Source organism: Anser cygnoides, chromosome 7 (genome assembly GCF_040182565.1).
Source record: "Anser cygnoides isolate HZ-2024a breed goose chromosome 7, Taihu_goose_T2T_genome, whole genome shotgun sequence".
In the NCBI taxonomy this organism is placed as follows: domain Eukaryota; kingdom Metazoa; phylum Chordata; class Aves; order Anseriformes; family Anatidae; genus Anser; species Anser cygnoides.
The window spans coordinates 29258074-29271663 of NC_089879.1; the positions used below are offsets into that span (position 1 = coordinate 29258074).

Below are 13590 nucleotides of genomic sequence, written 5' to 3' on the forward strand. Positions count from 1 at the left end.
CTTAGACTTTACACTACTTAGACTTTACACTACTTAGACTTTACACTACTTAGACTTTACACTACTTAGACTTTACACTACTTAGACTTTACACTACTTAGACTTTACACTACTTAGACTTTACACTACTTAGACTTTACACTACTTAGACTTTACACTACTTAGACTTTACACTACTTAGACTTTACACTACTTAGACTTTACACTACTTAGACTTTACACTACTTAGACTTTACACTACTTAGACTTTACACTACTTAGACTTTACACTACTTAGACTTTACACTACTTAGACTTTACACTACTTAGACTTTACACTACTTAGACTTTACACTACTTAGACTTTACACTACTTAGACTTTACACTACTTAGACTTTACACTACTTAGACTTTACACTACTTAGACTTTACACTACTTAGACTTTACACTACTTAGACTTTACACTACTTAGACTTTACACTACTTAGACTTTACACTACTTAGACTTTACACTACTTAGACTTTACACTACTTAGACTTTACACTACTTAGACTTTACACTACTTAGACTTTACACTACTTAGACTTTACACTACTTAGACTTTACACTACTTAGACTTTACACTACTTAGACTTTACACTACTTAGACTTTACACTACTTAGACTTTACACTACTTAGACTTTACACTACTTAGACTTTACACTACTTAGACTTTACACTACTTAGACTTTACACTACTTTTACACTACTTAGACTTTACACTACTTAGACTTTACACTACTTAGACTTTACACTACTTAGACTTTACACTACTTAGACTTTACACTACTTAGACTTTACACTACTTAGACTTTACACTACTTAGACTTTACACTACTTAGACTTTACACTACTTAGACTTTACACTACTTAGACTTTACACTACTTAGACTTTACACTCTTTTATGGTAGTATCTTGGTTCTCATTTGGGTGAGAGTAGAAGCGTAGTCAGTACTAGGATTTTACTAGGATTTTACTAGGATTTTACTAGGATTTTACTAGGATTTTACTAGGATTTTACTAGGATTTTACTAGGATTTTACTAGGATTTTACTAGGATTTTAATCTTTTATGGTAGTATCTTGGTAGTATCTTGGTTCTCATTTGGGTGAGAGTAGAAGCGTAGTCAGTACTAGGATTTTACTAGGATTTTACTAGGATTTTACTAGGATTTTACTAGGATTTTACTAGGATTTTACTAGGATTTTACTAGGATTTTACTTTTATGGTAGTATCTTGGTAGTATATCGGTAGTATCTTGGTTCTCGTTTGGGTGAGAGTAGAAGCGTAGTCAGTACCAGGATTTTACCAGGATTTTACCAGGATTTTACTTTTTTGGTAGTATCTTGGTAGTATCTCGGTAGTATCTTGTTTCTCATTTGGGTGAGAGTAGAAGCGTAGTCAGTACTAGGATTTTACTAGGATTTTACTAGGATTTTACTAGGATTTTACTAGGATTTTACTAGGATTTTACTAGGATTTTACTAGGATTTTAATCTTTTATGGTAGTATCTTGGTTCTCATTTGGGTGAGAGTAGAAGCGTAGTCAGTACCAGGATTTTACCAGGATTTTACCAGGATTTTACCAGGATTTTACCAGGATTTTAATCTTTTATGGTAGTATCTTGGTTCTCATTTGGGTGAGAGTAGAAGCGTAGTCAGTGCTAGGATTTTGCTAGGATTTTGCTAGGATTTTGCTAGGATTTTGCTAGGATTTTGCTAGGATTTTGCTAGGATTTTGCTAGGATTTTGCTAGGATTTTGCTAGGATTTTGCTAGGATTTTGCTAGGATTTTGCTCTTTTATGGTAGTGTCTTGGTAGTGTCTTGGTAGTGTCTTGGTAGTGTCTTGGTAGTGTCTTGGTAGTGTCTTGGTAGTGTCTTGGTTCTCATTTGGGTGAGAGTAGAAGCATAGTCAGTACTAGGATTTTACTAGGATTTTACTAGGATTTTACTAGGATTTTACTAGGATTTTACTAGGATTTTACTAGGATTTTACTAGGATTTTACTAGGATTTTACTAGGATTTTACTAGGATTTTACTCTATGGTAGTATCTTGGTAGTATCTTGGTAGTATCTTGGTAGTATCTTGGTTCTCATTTGGGTGAGAGTAGAAGCATAGTCAGTACTAGGATTTTACTAGGATTTTACTAAGATTTTACTTTTAAAGTAGTATCTTGGTAGTATTTTAGTAGTATCTTAATTCTCATTTGGGTGAGAGTAGAAGTGTAGTCAGGTTTCAGGTGTGAGGAGTAGTGTTTTTTTTTTTTAAAGAAAGCTGTAAATAAACTCGCATGATTATCTAACCAACCGTGGCATGCCACGCTACAGCACGTAGCACGTAATGAATGTATTCCCAGCAGACTCCTAGGGAGACTGGATGTGCTGTACTGGATTCACGGCTGTGGCTGTAGCTTACATAACCGTATCTAAAGCATTGTCAAGTAACAGCTACAGCAGCATGGGATTTGTGTTGAATTAGGAGTTCTGCCTGGAAAAATAAGTAGTTATTAGAGTAGCCTGGCCTTCTCCCAACTCTGTGAGCAGGATAACAATGCCAGCAGTACACATGCTGTCTACTTGCTTCTCACATAGTGCCATCAGTGTGTTTTAAATCAAACAGCGAAATAAAGAATAGGGGTCTATCTCATGCAGGAGTTTTGAAATTTTCACTGTGGTAAGTGTAAACTTTGGATTCTCCAGTAATGTTATACCAGCTTGTATGGAGAATATACCTTCTTTTCACACTAAATGTGGTTTTAATTATTTATGGAGAGATGTTGAGCTACTGGTGTATGCTCTCACTTAAAATTTAACTGAAGCACTAACTTTTTTGTTGTAAGCAGTCTTTAACTAATTGACATCTAAATATTAATGCCTGTTAAATATTGACTAAGGTAGCTCATTTGCATGCCTAATAGAAAATGTTTTATTTTGATCTTAAAGATTACTTCCTTCCTCATCTTCCTCCTCAATTTCTTAAACTTGTTGCTCTAGCTTGAGCAAAACTAATGTGTTAGAGCTTCCTTACTTAAATAGGGATTGTATTATTTAAGGAGCACTGGAGCCTTTGATCTAAGGAAGGACTGACCATGGTCTGTAGTAATTCCTCTCAAGAATGGCAGCAGAGATTCCCACTCAACTTGTCTTATCTCAAATAAGCACTTACATTTTAAGGAGGACTAAAACATGAAGCAGTTTACCAAACTGTAAGATCTGTGAAGCCCTTTTCTGGGGGAGGCAAGGCTTATAAAAATGTTTCTTTCCAAATTAATTTCCTTTCTATTCATGAAAGCTGTTTTTCAAGCACACATCTTCAATGTAGCATCAGATATGACTATCTGAAGTGTATGAAGAAATATGAATGGAAAGATAAAATATGTGGTGCAAAACTGTTAAATGCGTCTATATTTTTGCTGAGGGATTAGTTTTGTATGTCATTTGAGTTCCTTTGAAGTATGTATTGCTCTTTTCTCTTTGCATCTGCATTTACTTGTATTTTTTCTTAATCATGAAATGGTTCATCTCATTGATTTAACTATTTGACAATTGCATATATGTCAGCAACTAATTGGACTCTTTCTGAAAATGCATGTAAAAGATGTTTTTTTCTTGGAAGCTGCACTTTTTTTTTAGGAATCTTGTGACCTCTGAACATCACTTGTGTGATGGCTTAGTGATTATTCTGAAATGTTAACATTTTTAACCATTATCTGAATCTAGTAATTTTTACTAGTACAGACACATTTGAATATGAGCTATAAAAGCAATAATTGTGTAGTTAAAAGATACTCATGAGATAAAAAATCTTTCTCTGTTAAAACGGTGTATAGGAACTTACTTAATATGGCATACCAGATCTTCCACAGCAGCTTAAAAAGATGTTTAGATGGAGTTTGGAATTTTAAGATGATTGTTAATGGATTTTGCTTCACCTTGAGACGGAAACAAGTAGTTCATTAATATTTTGCTTATTTTTTTATTAATACTTTGGCTGTTCTCTGAAATAAATTCCTAGCTGGAACATGCTACTGTCATGGAAACGTGGGGATTATTGCTCTGTTACTACTCAGCAGGGGAACTGCAGAATTTACTGGAGCCTGTCATTCTTTGTCTTTTGTGTGTGTTTTGAAACTGTAAGCTTTTCTAAGAGACATGAAAAAAACGTATGGGGCACTAGTAATATCTGCTAGTTACTGCTGTAGGCTTGTGCATATTGGGAACTGGTGATGATTACCGTTTATATACCCTGCAGCCTCTTATTGCTAATATAAATGGAACATAAAGAGTTCTGTCTAGTCACTAGAAATGACAACAGAAAAAATGTAGGATTGTTTGAGAACTTTGTTATATTTGCAGAAACCTTGCGCTCAAATCTGTTTCAGGATGCATGGTCTGTATTATGTAGCAGATTTTCCAGTTGCCGAGTGAATTTTAAAGGATCCATCCAAACGCTTATCTGCTAACTCTTCTCTGAAATCCTTGCTTTCTACTTTACAGGAAAATAGATTACAAATGGCATTGATAGAATAAGATCTTTGTTTATGTTGATAAAATGATTGAAGTTAGTGCTCTGTAGGGGGAAAAAAGCGCTTATTGGAATTTGCAGTATTTAGAACACAGCACAAAATGTAGCATTGCTGATTTTATTTTTATTACTCTTTTCTGGGCTCATGACGGAAGCATGGATAGAAGAGTAATAGTCAGAGCTTTCAGCTTCTTCACAGCAGGGACTGAATTGAAAACAAAGAAAAATGTGGGGAGCTGAGGATTGAGAAACTAATGCAAGGCATACTCCAATGCCTCAAGTAACTTTTAAAATGTTTAATCATGCTACAGTGTGATTAAGTGTAGTGCAAAGGTGATCAATAAGCTGAATATATAATAGGAGATGGTTAGGCAGACAGCGGTTTAAATGAAACAAAGTCTAGCCTGGGTTCAGCCAGTTGAAGGAATAAACTGAAATTTGGTGAGGAGCCACACAAAGAGAAGAACAAGTCAGAAATGAAATAAAATGAAGTATATTAGAAGCCTGTGAGAGTCAGTGGCCAACCAGAGAGTGAAGAAGATGGGGCAGAATATGTATGTTGTCATAACAAATAATTGTGTTTACTGAACTGCCAATGTGAGAGGAAACTGCTTTGTTTTCATGGCCAAAATGAAGTCACACTGAGAAAGATAGAGCGTGTGTCCCTAGGTTGACCAGGTCTGAACAAACTTCAGAAAGCTGTGGCTAAGGCTTATAAATCAGCTTAATAAATGTACCATACTAAATGATTAGGAATCTATCTTGAAATAGCCATGGAAGCAGTTTTGGGAATTACGGGATGTTGCAGTTTAGGCAGATATGAAGTTTGTTGTAGCCGTTTAAATGCAGTGTGCTCTGTAACTCAGGGCACTCAAGGATGGGAATTCACAAGCCCCGTTGGGTAAAATGATCCCTTGTATCCTGTTAGAGTTTTGTCAGCAAAGGAGTAGATGAAGGAAAATGAATTGTTTGCTTAGACTTGAAGAAAATTTTACAAACAGTTTCCTTTCCAAAGCACAATTTCTAGTTCTGGATGTGTCTCCCACCATCTCCTGCATGCATCGAATCATCTGTAGCTCCGGACAAAACACAACTTGCAGGCTTGTACGGGTATTTACCAGTGCTAGGAAGAGATTATGGGTGGATTTGTCTAAGAGGAGCCAATTGGCTATTCCTGTGTGCTGCATTGGCTAAGAGCTACCCTTCTCACCCACTTACTACTTCGTTAAATAACTGGTGGTAAATTGTGGGATTGGATTGGAAATAAGGGTTCAGGCTGCTGGTGACTTGTGCAGTAGGAATGCCCTTTAGGGGAAGGGTAATTATAGTGCTTTGGAGGCTTGTTTGGGGAGGTTTTTTTTAGGGTAGGGTTTTTTAGTCCTGATGTTCCTGAAACTGCTTGAAAGAAACAAAACTAAAGAAATATTCAATGTAGCAAATAAAAAACGGTATATCTTAGGTTTAAACTGTTGGTTGTTAGCTGTTGGACTGTCATTATAACAGTGTTTGACAGTGGAAATTGAAACTGTATGACATTCATGGTACTATTTCAGTAAAACTACAGTCAAATGCACAGTAAAACGTTAAGTAGTAAGCAGGTGAATAGCACCCTCTACTTGCTGAACACTTGGTGAGTTTTCTGCTTGCACCTTTACAAAAATGCTAAATTAGCAAATAAGGCTCTTCAAGTGAGCAATTTGTGGTGTAGAAAACTTGGCATCATCTGTACTCCATGTAGGAATCAAAGGCTAGAACTTGATTAAAGCTTTAAAAAAAGTGTTCATTATTTTTCAGCTTCTTCATGAGCTTTAGCTGTTAGAACGCTCCAAGATTTCTGAAGATGAAATTATTGTTACATTATTGGTAGCATATTCTTTTAAAATCCTGCATGTTAAAACATAGCTTATGTTGTTAAGATCTACAAGACAATTGCTGAAAACGCATTTGCTTCTAATGGATTAAATTTATTTTTAATAGAAGAATCTAAAATATGTTAGTATAATGAAAACAACTATTGTCTTCAAACTCGGAGCTTATATTCCTGTAAGGCAGTATGGAAGATTTCTTATGAGAGTATCCCCTTTGCCTTTTCATCTCTGTTCTTTTAGAAGTTCTACAAGTTTTCTGCACTTTGCATGTGCATTTAACTAAAACCAAACCTGCATGCGATATCATGCAGAGAAATACAAAAATGTTGTTAAAGAGGCCGTAACATTTATTCATACTTGTTTTCAAAAAGTTAGGGGTCAAGGTTTTCTCAGAACAACCTTTTAGTCTGAGTATTCTTAATGCTTGAAGGAAATTTGTTTATGCATGTTTTATTCCACCACTTTTACCTGTTTAGTTTAAGTAGTTATTAATAAATTAAGGATTTTTTTAAATCTTGCTGTTGAATTTTATAAACCACTTAAAATATATCTTGAGGCATGTGACGACCCCCAGTTTATGACATAAGGACCAAACAAAAATGGCCACAAGCTGCAGTATATTCTGTTGACTCAAGTCCAGCAGATAGTGTCCAGTAAACATGATTGAACTGAAAATCACTATAGACAGGTAGTGATTCAAATGTATCGCTGATACAGAGTCAAGAAAAGGATGCTAAGTTGACCAGTCATTGCAACATTACGTGGTAGTTACTTAAGAGAGCACACCTGATTGAATAGTACATGCAAATATATGCATAAATTTATATCAGGTTAAAAAAGTAATCTCTAAAGACTGTTCCTACATAGCTATTTAAATGTGAATATTACAGCATTATTCCTCTGTCAATTTACATACTAAAGGCTATTTTCACACCTAAACTGACAGTAATGTTTAAAAACAAGTGTAACAGGAAAGCCAAAATATATGTATTTTGTTGGTCTTGTTGCAATGTTTTAAATTTAGGAAATAGTTACAAACATTAACCATTTTTTCCTTCTAATTCTGCTGTTTTACAAAAGCAATCTTCTGCTGAAGAAATAAAAATGCTTTATTTCTGCTTATATTTTCAAACTTATTTTTTAATGCCTTTGGTAAGCATTTGTTCTTGATATGTTGCTGTTTTTGCAAGAATCTTTTATATTTGGCATAAATGAGACTAGTCCAACTGTTCTAAATGTATGTTTATCGTATAACTACGTATTGTACTGTTGGAGGAAAAAAAAAAAAACACGAGCCAGTAGCTTTCTATATTGGTAATTGCAACGTGATGATAAGCTTATTTTAAAGTTTGTCATCATAATTTTACCTAGGGGTTAAAATTATATGCTCTCTCCAAGTTTTCTGAAGTTGATGTCTTAATGGGTTATTTCTAGGCTACCAAAAATAACATGCATATAACCAGTTGCATTGTTTTGCAAATTCTGCTTTGTTCTAATTTCAGTCTTTCTCTTTGTAAATGGATAGCCTTATTCATGCTGTTTTCCTTCCCCACCTCATTTTAGCAATGCAATTAGGAAAAAAAACAGCAAAACCAGATATTTATACCTTTGTCCTAGCATATGTTCACAAAGGGGTACTTAAATTCCCACTGATGGTGTTAGATCTGTGTTTTTTTTCCAGTTGCACTGTATTAATTGTATGTAATAAGATAATTAAAACAATGGTAAGGAAATTAATGCAGATGAACATAGTTTTTTCTTTGGTAGTCAGGTAAAGCACAGGGCTTGAGTATTTTAATTTAATTGCCAGGAAATTATTGACTTGCTTTCTTTGCAATAAGGTCGTAATCTACTGCTGCAAATGTCGTATTTCTCCAGTTTTGTGCACTGTATTGGTATAGCAGAGGTATCAGTTGGAAAGCTTTTAAAATCTGTGAGCTACTTCTGTTTGAAGCTGTAAGTTTTTTGTTCTGTATTTTCCCCCTCCATGATTACTCTTGTCACAAATGTAACTGTGACAGTCTGATGCACCTTTTTTTTGAGTGCTTGTATTTCAGTAGTTATAATAAATATTTGAGTAGTTGATGAAATCTGTTGATTGCTGCTCCCTTCCCTTAGCATTTTAGAAATGTTTGGGCTTAAATAAGGTTCTTATCTCTAATGCATCATCGGGCAGAACAATTCAAAATATTTCCAAATGCTATTAGAACTATAGACTGCAAATTACTGATTCATCAGCCTGTCACCTGCTGGCAGTCTGCCTGGGATGGACAAACAGCTACTTGTGAATTGACCTAAAACATGTGTTGGACAGTGTAAGCTGAGATACATTCTATGTTAAGGACTCAGAAGCCTTCAACAACAAAGCTGGATAGTCTTGCTCAAAACAACCAAAAAAAAAAAAGACCAAGACGGTTTAAAATATATATTTAAGTAATGGAAATTAAGTTAACTGTCTTTAGTATGATGAAAGCATTTTGGAACTGTATGCCTCTTCTTAGTATTCTTGTCTTTAAGTTTGGTGATGGTTTTGCATATTTTTGCTGCAAGTAATCAGTGCCTCCAGAAAAAAGTAATGATTAATTGGTTAAAAATTACAAAATTAATTTTTTACTTTTTACATCTGGTCAATTTCTTTAATGTTTAATTAAAAACTTATAAGAATTTTATGATGGAATAAAAGAAAATCAGATGCATTCCTCACGTATATAAAGGACATAAATAGGGATATCTTTTTTTTTTTTTTCCCGTCAGTTGATTTTTAGCATTTGAGCCGCAGTTTTACTCTTGTGATTTTTTGGGACTTGCTGGCTTTGCTGGTTCAGGCTTGTGGTTTTAGACAGGTTTTGATACATGTTGATCTCATATATATGTTTCAATATGTTCTACAAATGCAATCCTAGGCAGTGAGGTCTTTGAGTAAAGACTTTTTGTCATGGCAGTGTAGGTGTTTAAGGACATAACTAAGCAGTTATCCTTTGGCGTCATTGCTGGTTCTTTCTGTTTCTCCTTGCTCTGATTAATTTCAGAATTTATGTCTGTCATTATAGGGGTGAAGAACACCTTTTCATGGTTCCAGTTTTCATAACTGATATTCAGTTCTTTTTGCTGTGAAATAATTTAGTCTTAAACTGCACAGTGGTAAATATTGCTTTTCTAGTTTAGAATTTCAAGTCGAAGTATACTCTGTTATTGCTCATCCATTTTAGAATGGGTACTGAAGGAAATGAAGCTTTTAAAATTATGTAGTATTACTATTCCTTCCTGATTAAAAAAAAAAAAAAAAGAAACAAAACATAATGGCCAATATTTGCACAAAATCAATACATTTTGACATAGTTACTCGGACAGCTTCATGAGGGGAGAGAGGCTGTTCGTGGCCCTTGTTTGGGCAGTGTATGTGTGCTGCAAGGCACGCTTTCATATCAGATGAAAACAACAGCAAGAAAGGAAAATTCACAGTGAGAGAAGTCAGACACTGTTGCAGGTTCTGCAGGGGTGATGTGTCTATCTACATCCTTGAAAGAAAGTTGGGAAGAGTATGTTTTTGTTTGTTTGTTTTTTCCAATGAGTAATTTAATGATTTCTTCTTATTCTCTTAGAATGATGAGAATGTGTCACTCCAGGACATCACACTCTCAATTCCATCCAGTCCAGAACCACAAGAACCTGAGTCAACTTACACTAAGGTAAATTACACTGATTTACTCTCCAGAACTTGTTTGTAAAAAGAAAATTAATTTTTATTACTGAAGTAATGTTTATTGCATCTATTCAAATCTATTTTGTCAAATCAAATTTTGTTATAATGAAAGGATTTATTTGACCTTCTGAAATACTAATACCAGTACTGTTTAAATAATTAAACATAACTTTTGATACTTGTAGCAATTGTGGCGAATTAAACTGTAGAGTAACATCTTTCAAGATTTTTCTCAATTTGATAACTGTTAGAATTTGAAAAGACAATTTTTGCTAATGACAATTTTTGCGTTGAAGTGTAATCATACCATAATTTTCATTACATGCTGTATTTCATGAGACTTTCTGTTGACTTATGCTCCAGTTTAAAATATCATTCCTCTAAAGCAAGTTTTTCCTGAAATACTGCAGGTATAGCAAACATAAGAACTTAAAAATTAACAGAATGAACCCCACAAAATCAAAGTTGTATTTATTGTTTTAAAATGGGTATTAAAGAGAGAAGCAATCACAATGGTTGTTCCAGAAAGGATCATCTTTTATGGTCACAGACTTGTGCTTTCTACAGTGCTGAAGTTTTATGGAATTACTGGAGGCTCTTACTGTAAAGTCAATATAGAAAGATCAGTAATCCTACTCTACAGTAGGAGAATAATACTTGTTGAGGAGATAATGAAGTTGAAAATATATTTTGAAAGGGAAGAACACTTAGAATCCAATTTCTGTTTGAAGGTCACTTGTCCAAATCCTGATTTCAGGGTTTAAGAGGTTTGCCAAAACCATTGATCAATATGCATGATCCTTTAACAATCCTGATTTCTACATTATTAACAGTTCATTTAGGACTTATTTTCTTTAGAATTGTTTGTCTGATATGTTAGTTGTACTTGTACTTCGACAGCCATCTCCCTCACAATTTTAGTTTTAAATTCTGAAGGAAAATATGTTGGTTTTTAACTTCATAGCAAAAAACAAAAGCTAGGTTTAGCTGACACTTTGAATGGTCATTTCCTTAATTGAAGTTAGCATATGGTTTAGAAAAACTGTACAAGAAATCCATCTGGATGCTGTCCTAAAGCAGTAACTAATAACACTTAGTGAAAATGAAAGTAGATGTATGCTACTGGATGAAAGAACACCCCTCAATGTATGGCCTAGCTTTAATGGCATAGCTGTGAAGTACGTTAAGATTACCATGTGATGAGAAATAATTTTTTTTAAATCAAACTTGCATATATATATATTTTTTTAATTTTCTGAACTTTGCATGATTTGAAGTTGTCAGTTTCTAGTAGGATGAATTCAAATCAATTCTACTGTTTGCATTCTGGGGGCCCTACAGCTGAATGGAGTACTCCAGGTGGGGTCTCATGAGAGTGGGGTAGAGGGACAGAGAATCATGTCCATCAACCTGCTGGCCACACTGTTTTTGATACAGCCCAGGATGCAATTGGCTTTCTGGGTTGCAAGTACACACGGCCAGCTCACCTTTGGGCTTTCATTCACCAATATCCCGAAGCCCTCCTCTGCAGGGCTGCTCTCTATCTACTCATCACACAGCCTGTTATTGATGTTTGAGATTGCTCTGACCAAGCGCAGGACCTTATGCTTAGCATTGTTGAACTTCATGAGGTTTACACAAGCCAACCTCTCAAGCCTGTCAAAGTTCCTCTGGATGGCATCCCTTCCATCCAAAGTGTCAACACCACCACACAGCCTGGTATCGCTGGCAAACGTGCTGAGGGTGCTCTCAATCCCACTGACCATGTTGCCAACAAAGATGTTAAATAATACCAGTCCAAATATTTCTACTACTAACAGAAATACTACTAGAGGCAGTATTTAATGGTTAGGGTATTTTTTTTTTTTTAACTCCATGACACCAGTTTCTTGAATGACGGACTAATCTGTATTGAAATTGCAGCTGATTTACTTGCACGTTGTGAATGTAGGGAGTTGGTTAAACTCTCTTTGAAAGAGACTTTTAGTCAAGGTTCTTTGTTCTTAGTTGTATTTATCAGCCCACTTCACCAAATGAAAAAGATGAGGAAAGTATGTGCTAATATTACTGTTAGGGCTCCATGAACACCTGAAGTAGCATGTCCTGTAGAGGCGTTGAGTTAGGTTGTATAGCCCATATGGAAAACTTCGTATTGCCCAATGTTCTGTTGCAGACAGAAGATTTGGTGAATGAGATCAGGAAGCTTAAAGATGAACTGAAGAAAAAGGATGAAACAATCAACCAATTAGAGCATCAACTTGTAAGTATAATGTTAAATGCTTAATAAAATCCAAGTATGTACTTGGGGATCTTTAATTCAGTAGGGCCAGTCATGATTTTTTGTTTAATATTAAATTGACCAAATAAAAGTTACGTCTCTGAAACTAGGGGACGCTTATCATAAATCAGGTCCAGATAAACACAGATATCCCCAGGCAAAATTATTTTATGCCTCTTCACTTTTTGTTCCTGTTCAGAGTAAACTTTGGGTTTTGCCATGTATATTTCTGCATTTGGTTCCAGCAAACTAGTCTGGTATGACAATTCTTGCAAAACAGTCCCATGTTCTCAAGCCATTTTCTGAAGCTATTTTAGATAAATTGCTTTTTGAATTTACTTGAAACTCATTGATTGATCTTGTCTCAATCAAAACCACAAAATAGAATGGAGGGGGGGGTATGATGTCACTTAAATGTATTTTGGGCTTTAGAAGAAAATTACAAATAGATTTCTGTGATGAGAATAACTTTTTGTTTTTGAATTTCCTGTGCAGTCCATGCCATTTTCCTTGGCTAATGAGACTATTTATAACCGCTTTCATAACCCTTTTTAAATTAATGGTCGTGAAACTTAATTCACACTATAGGATGTGTTATGACATTGGATATGAAATTTCATTTTATAATAAGTTTCATAACAGTCCCCATGCACCTTCCCTTTGTTAAATGGTAGAAACACTTGTGTTTCAATTTCGTCTTGATATATACTGAGTAAAGCTTTTGAACATACCGTTACCTACCTGTTCATCTTCTTGATTAATTGCAGATATTTGCAATTACTGCATTTTTGTGCAGATGCATATGTATGATCCAGATCTTTCAAGTACCCTCCTGACAGGGAGACGTAGTCCTTTGAGAATTAAATGTTAGATAAGCAATTAACACTAGACCAATACTCTATTTGTATCAATACAAAATAAACATGGTATTGACTTCTGGGCCTCAATGGTGCTTTTCAAGAATCTTTCCTAGTTGTTTTCTAATAAATTCTTCTTTCTCTTTCTTCGGGGGTTAAGGCCACTAGATGTAACTGCCAGAGAGACAACCATAAACCTTCAGGGGCAACGTCTGTGTGCGCTGATAAATTTACGCAAACCTCCTGGAGAAGGAGTTCTGTGAGTAAAATTTGCCACTCCTTCTTGGATATTACTTTGTATTTCACTCCCCAATTTTATTCTTAATTTTATTAC

At 34.9% G+C, this 13590-nt stretch overlaps 1 protein-coding gene across 7 annotated transcripts in view; it reads left to right on the top strand.

The window, feature by feature from the left end:
* Positions 1-13590, top strand: part of CCSER2 (coiled-coil serine rich protein 2) — a 79271-nt gene that overhangs the window by 45227 nt on the left and 20454 nt on the right. For all 7 annotated transcript variants that reach the window (XM_067000199.1, XM_067000201.1, XM_067000196.1 and 4 more), the window contains 3 exons: positions 10021-10107; positions 12295-12381; positions 13417-13515. In XM_067000199.1, the coding sequence (XP_066856300.1) occupies positions 10021-10107; positions 12295-12381; positions 13417-13515 (273 nt within the window). The remainder of the gene's footprint in view (positions 1-10020; positions 10108-12294; positions 12382-13416; positions 13516-13590) is intronic.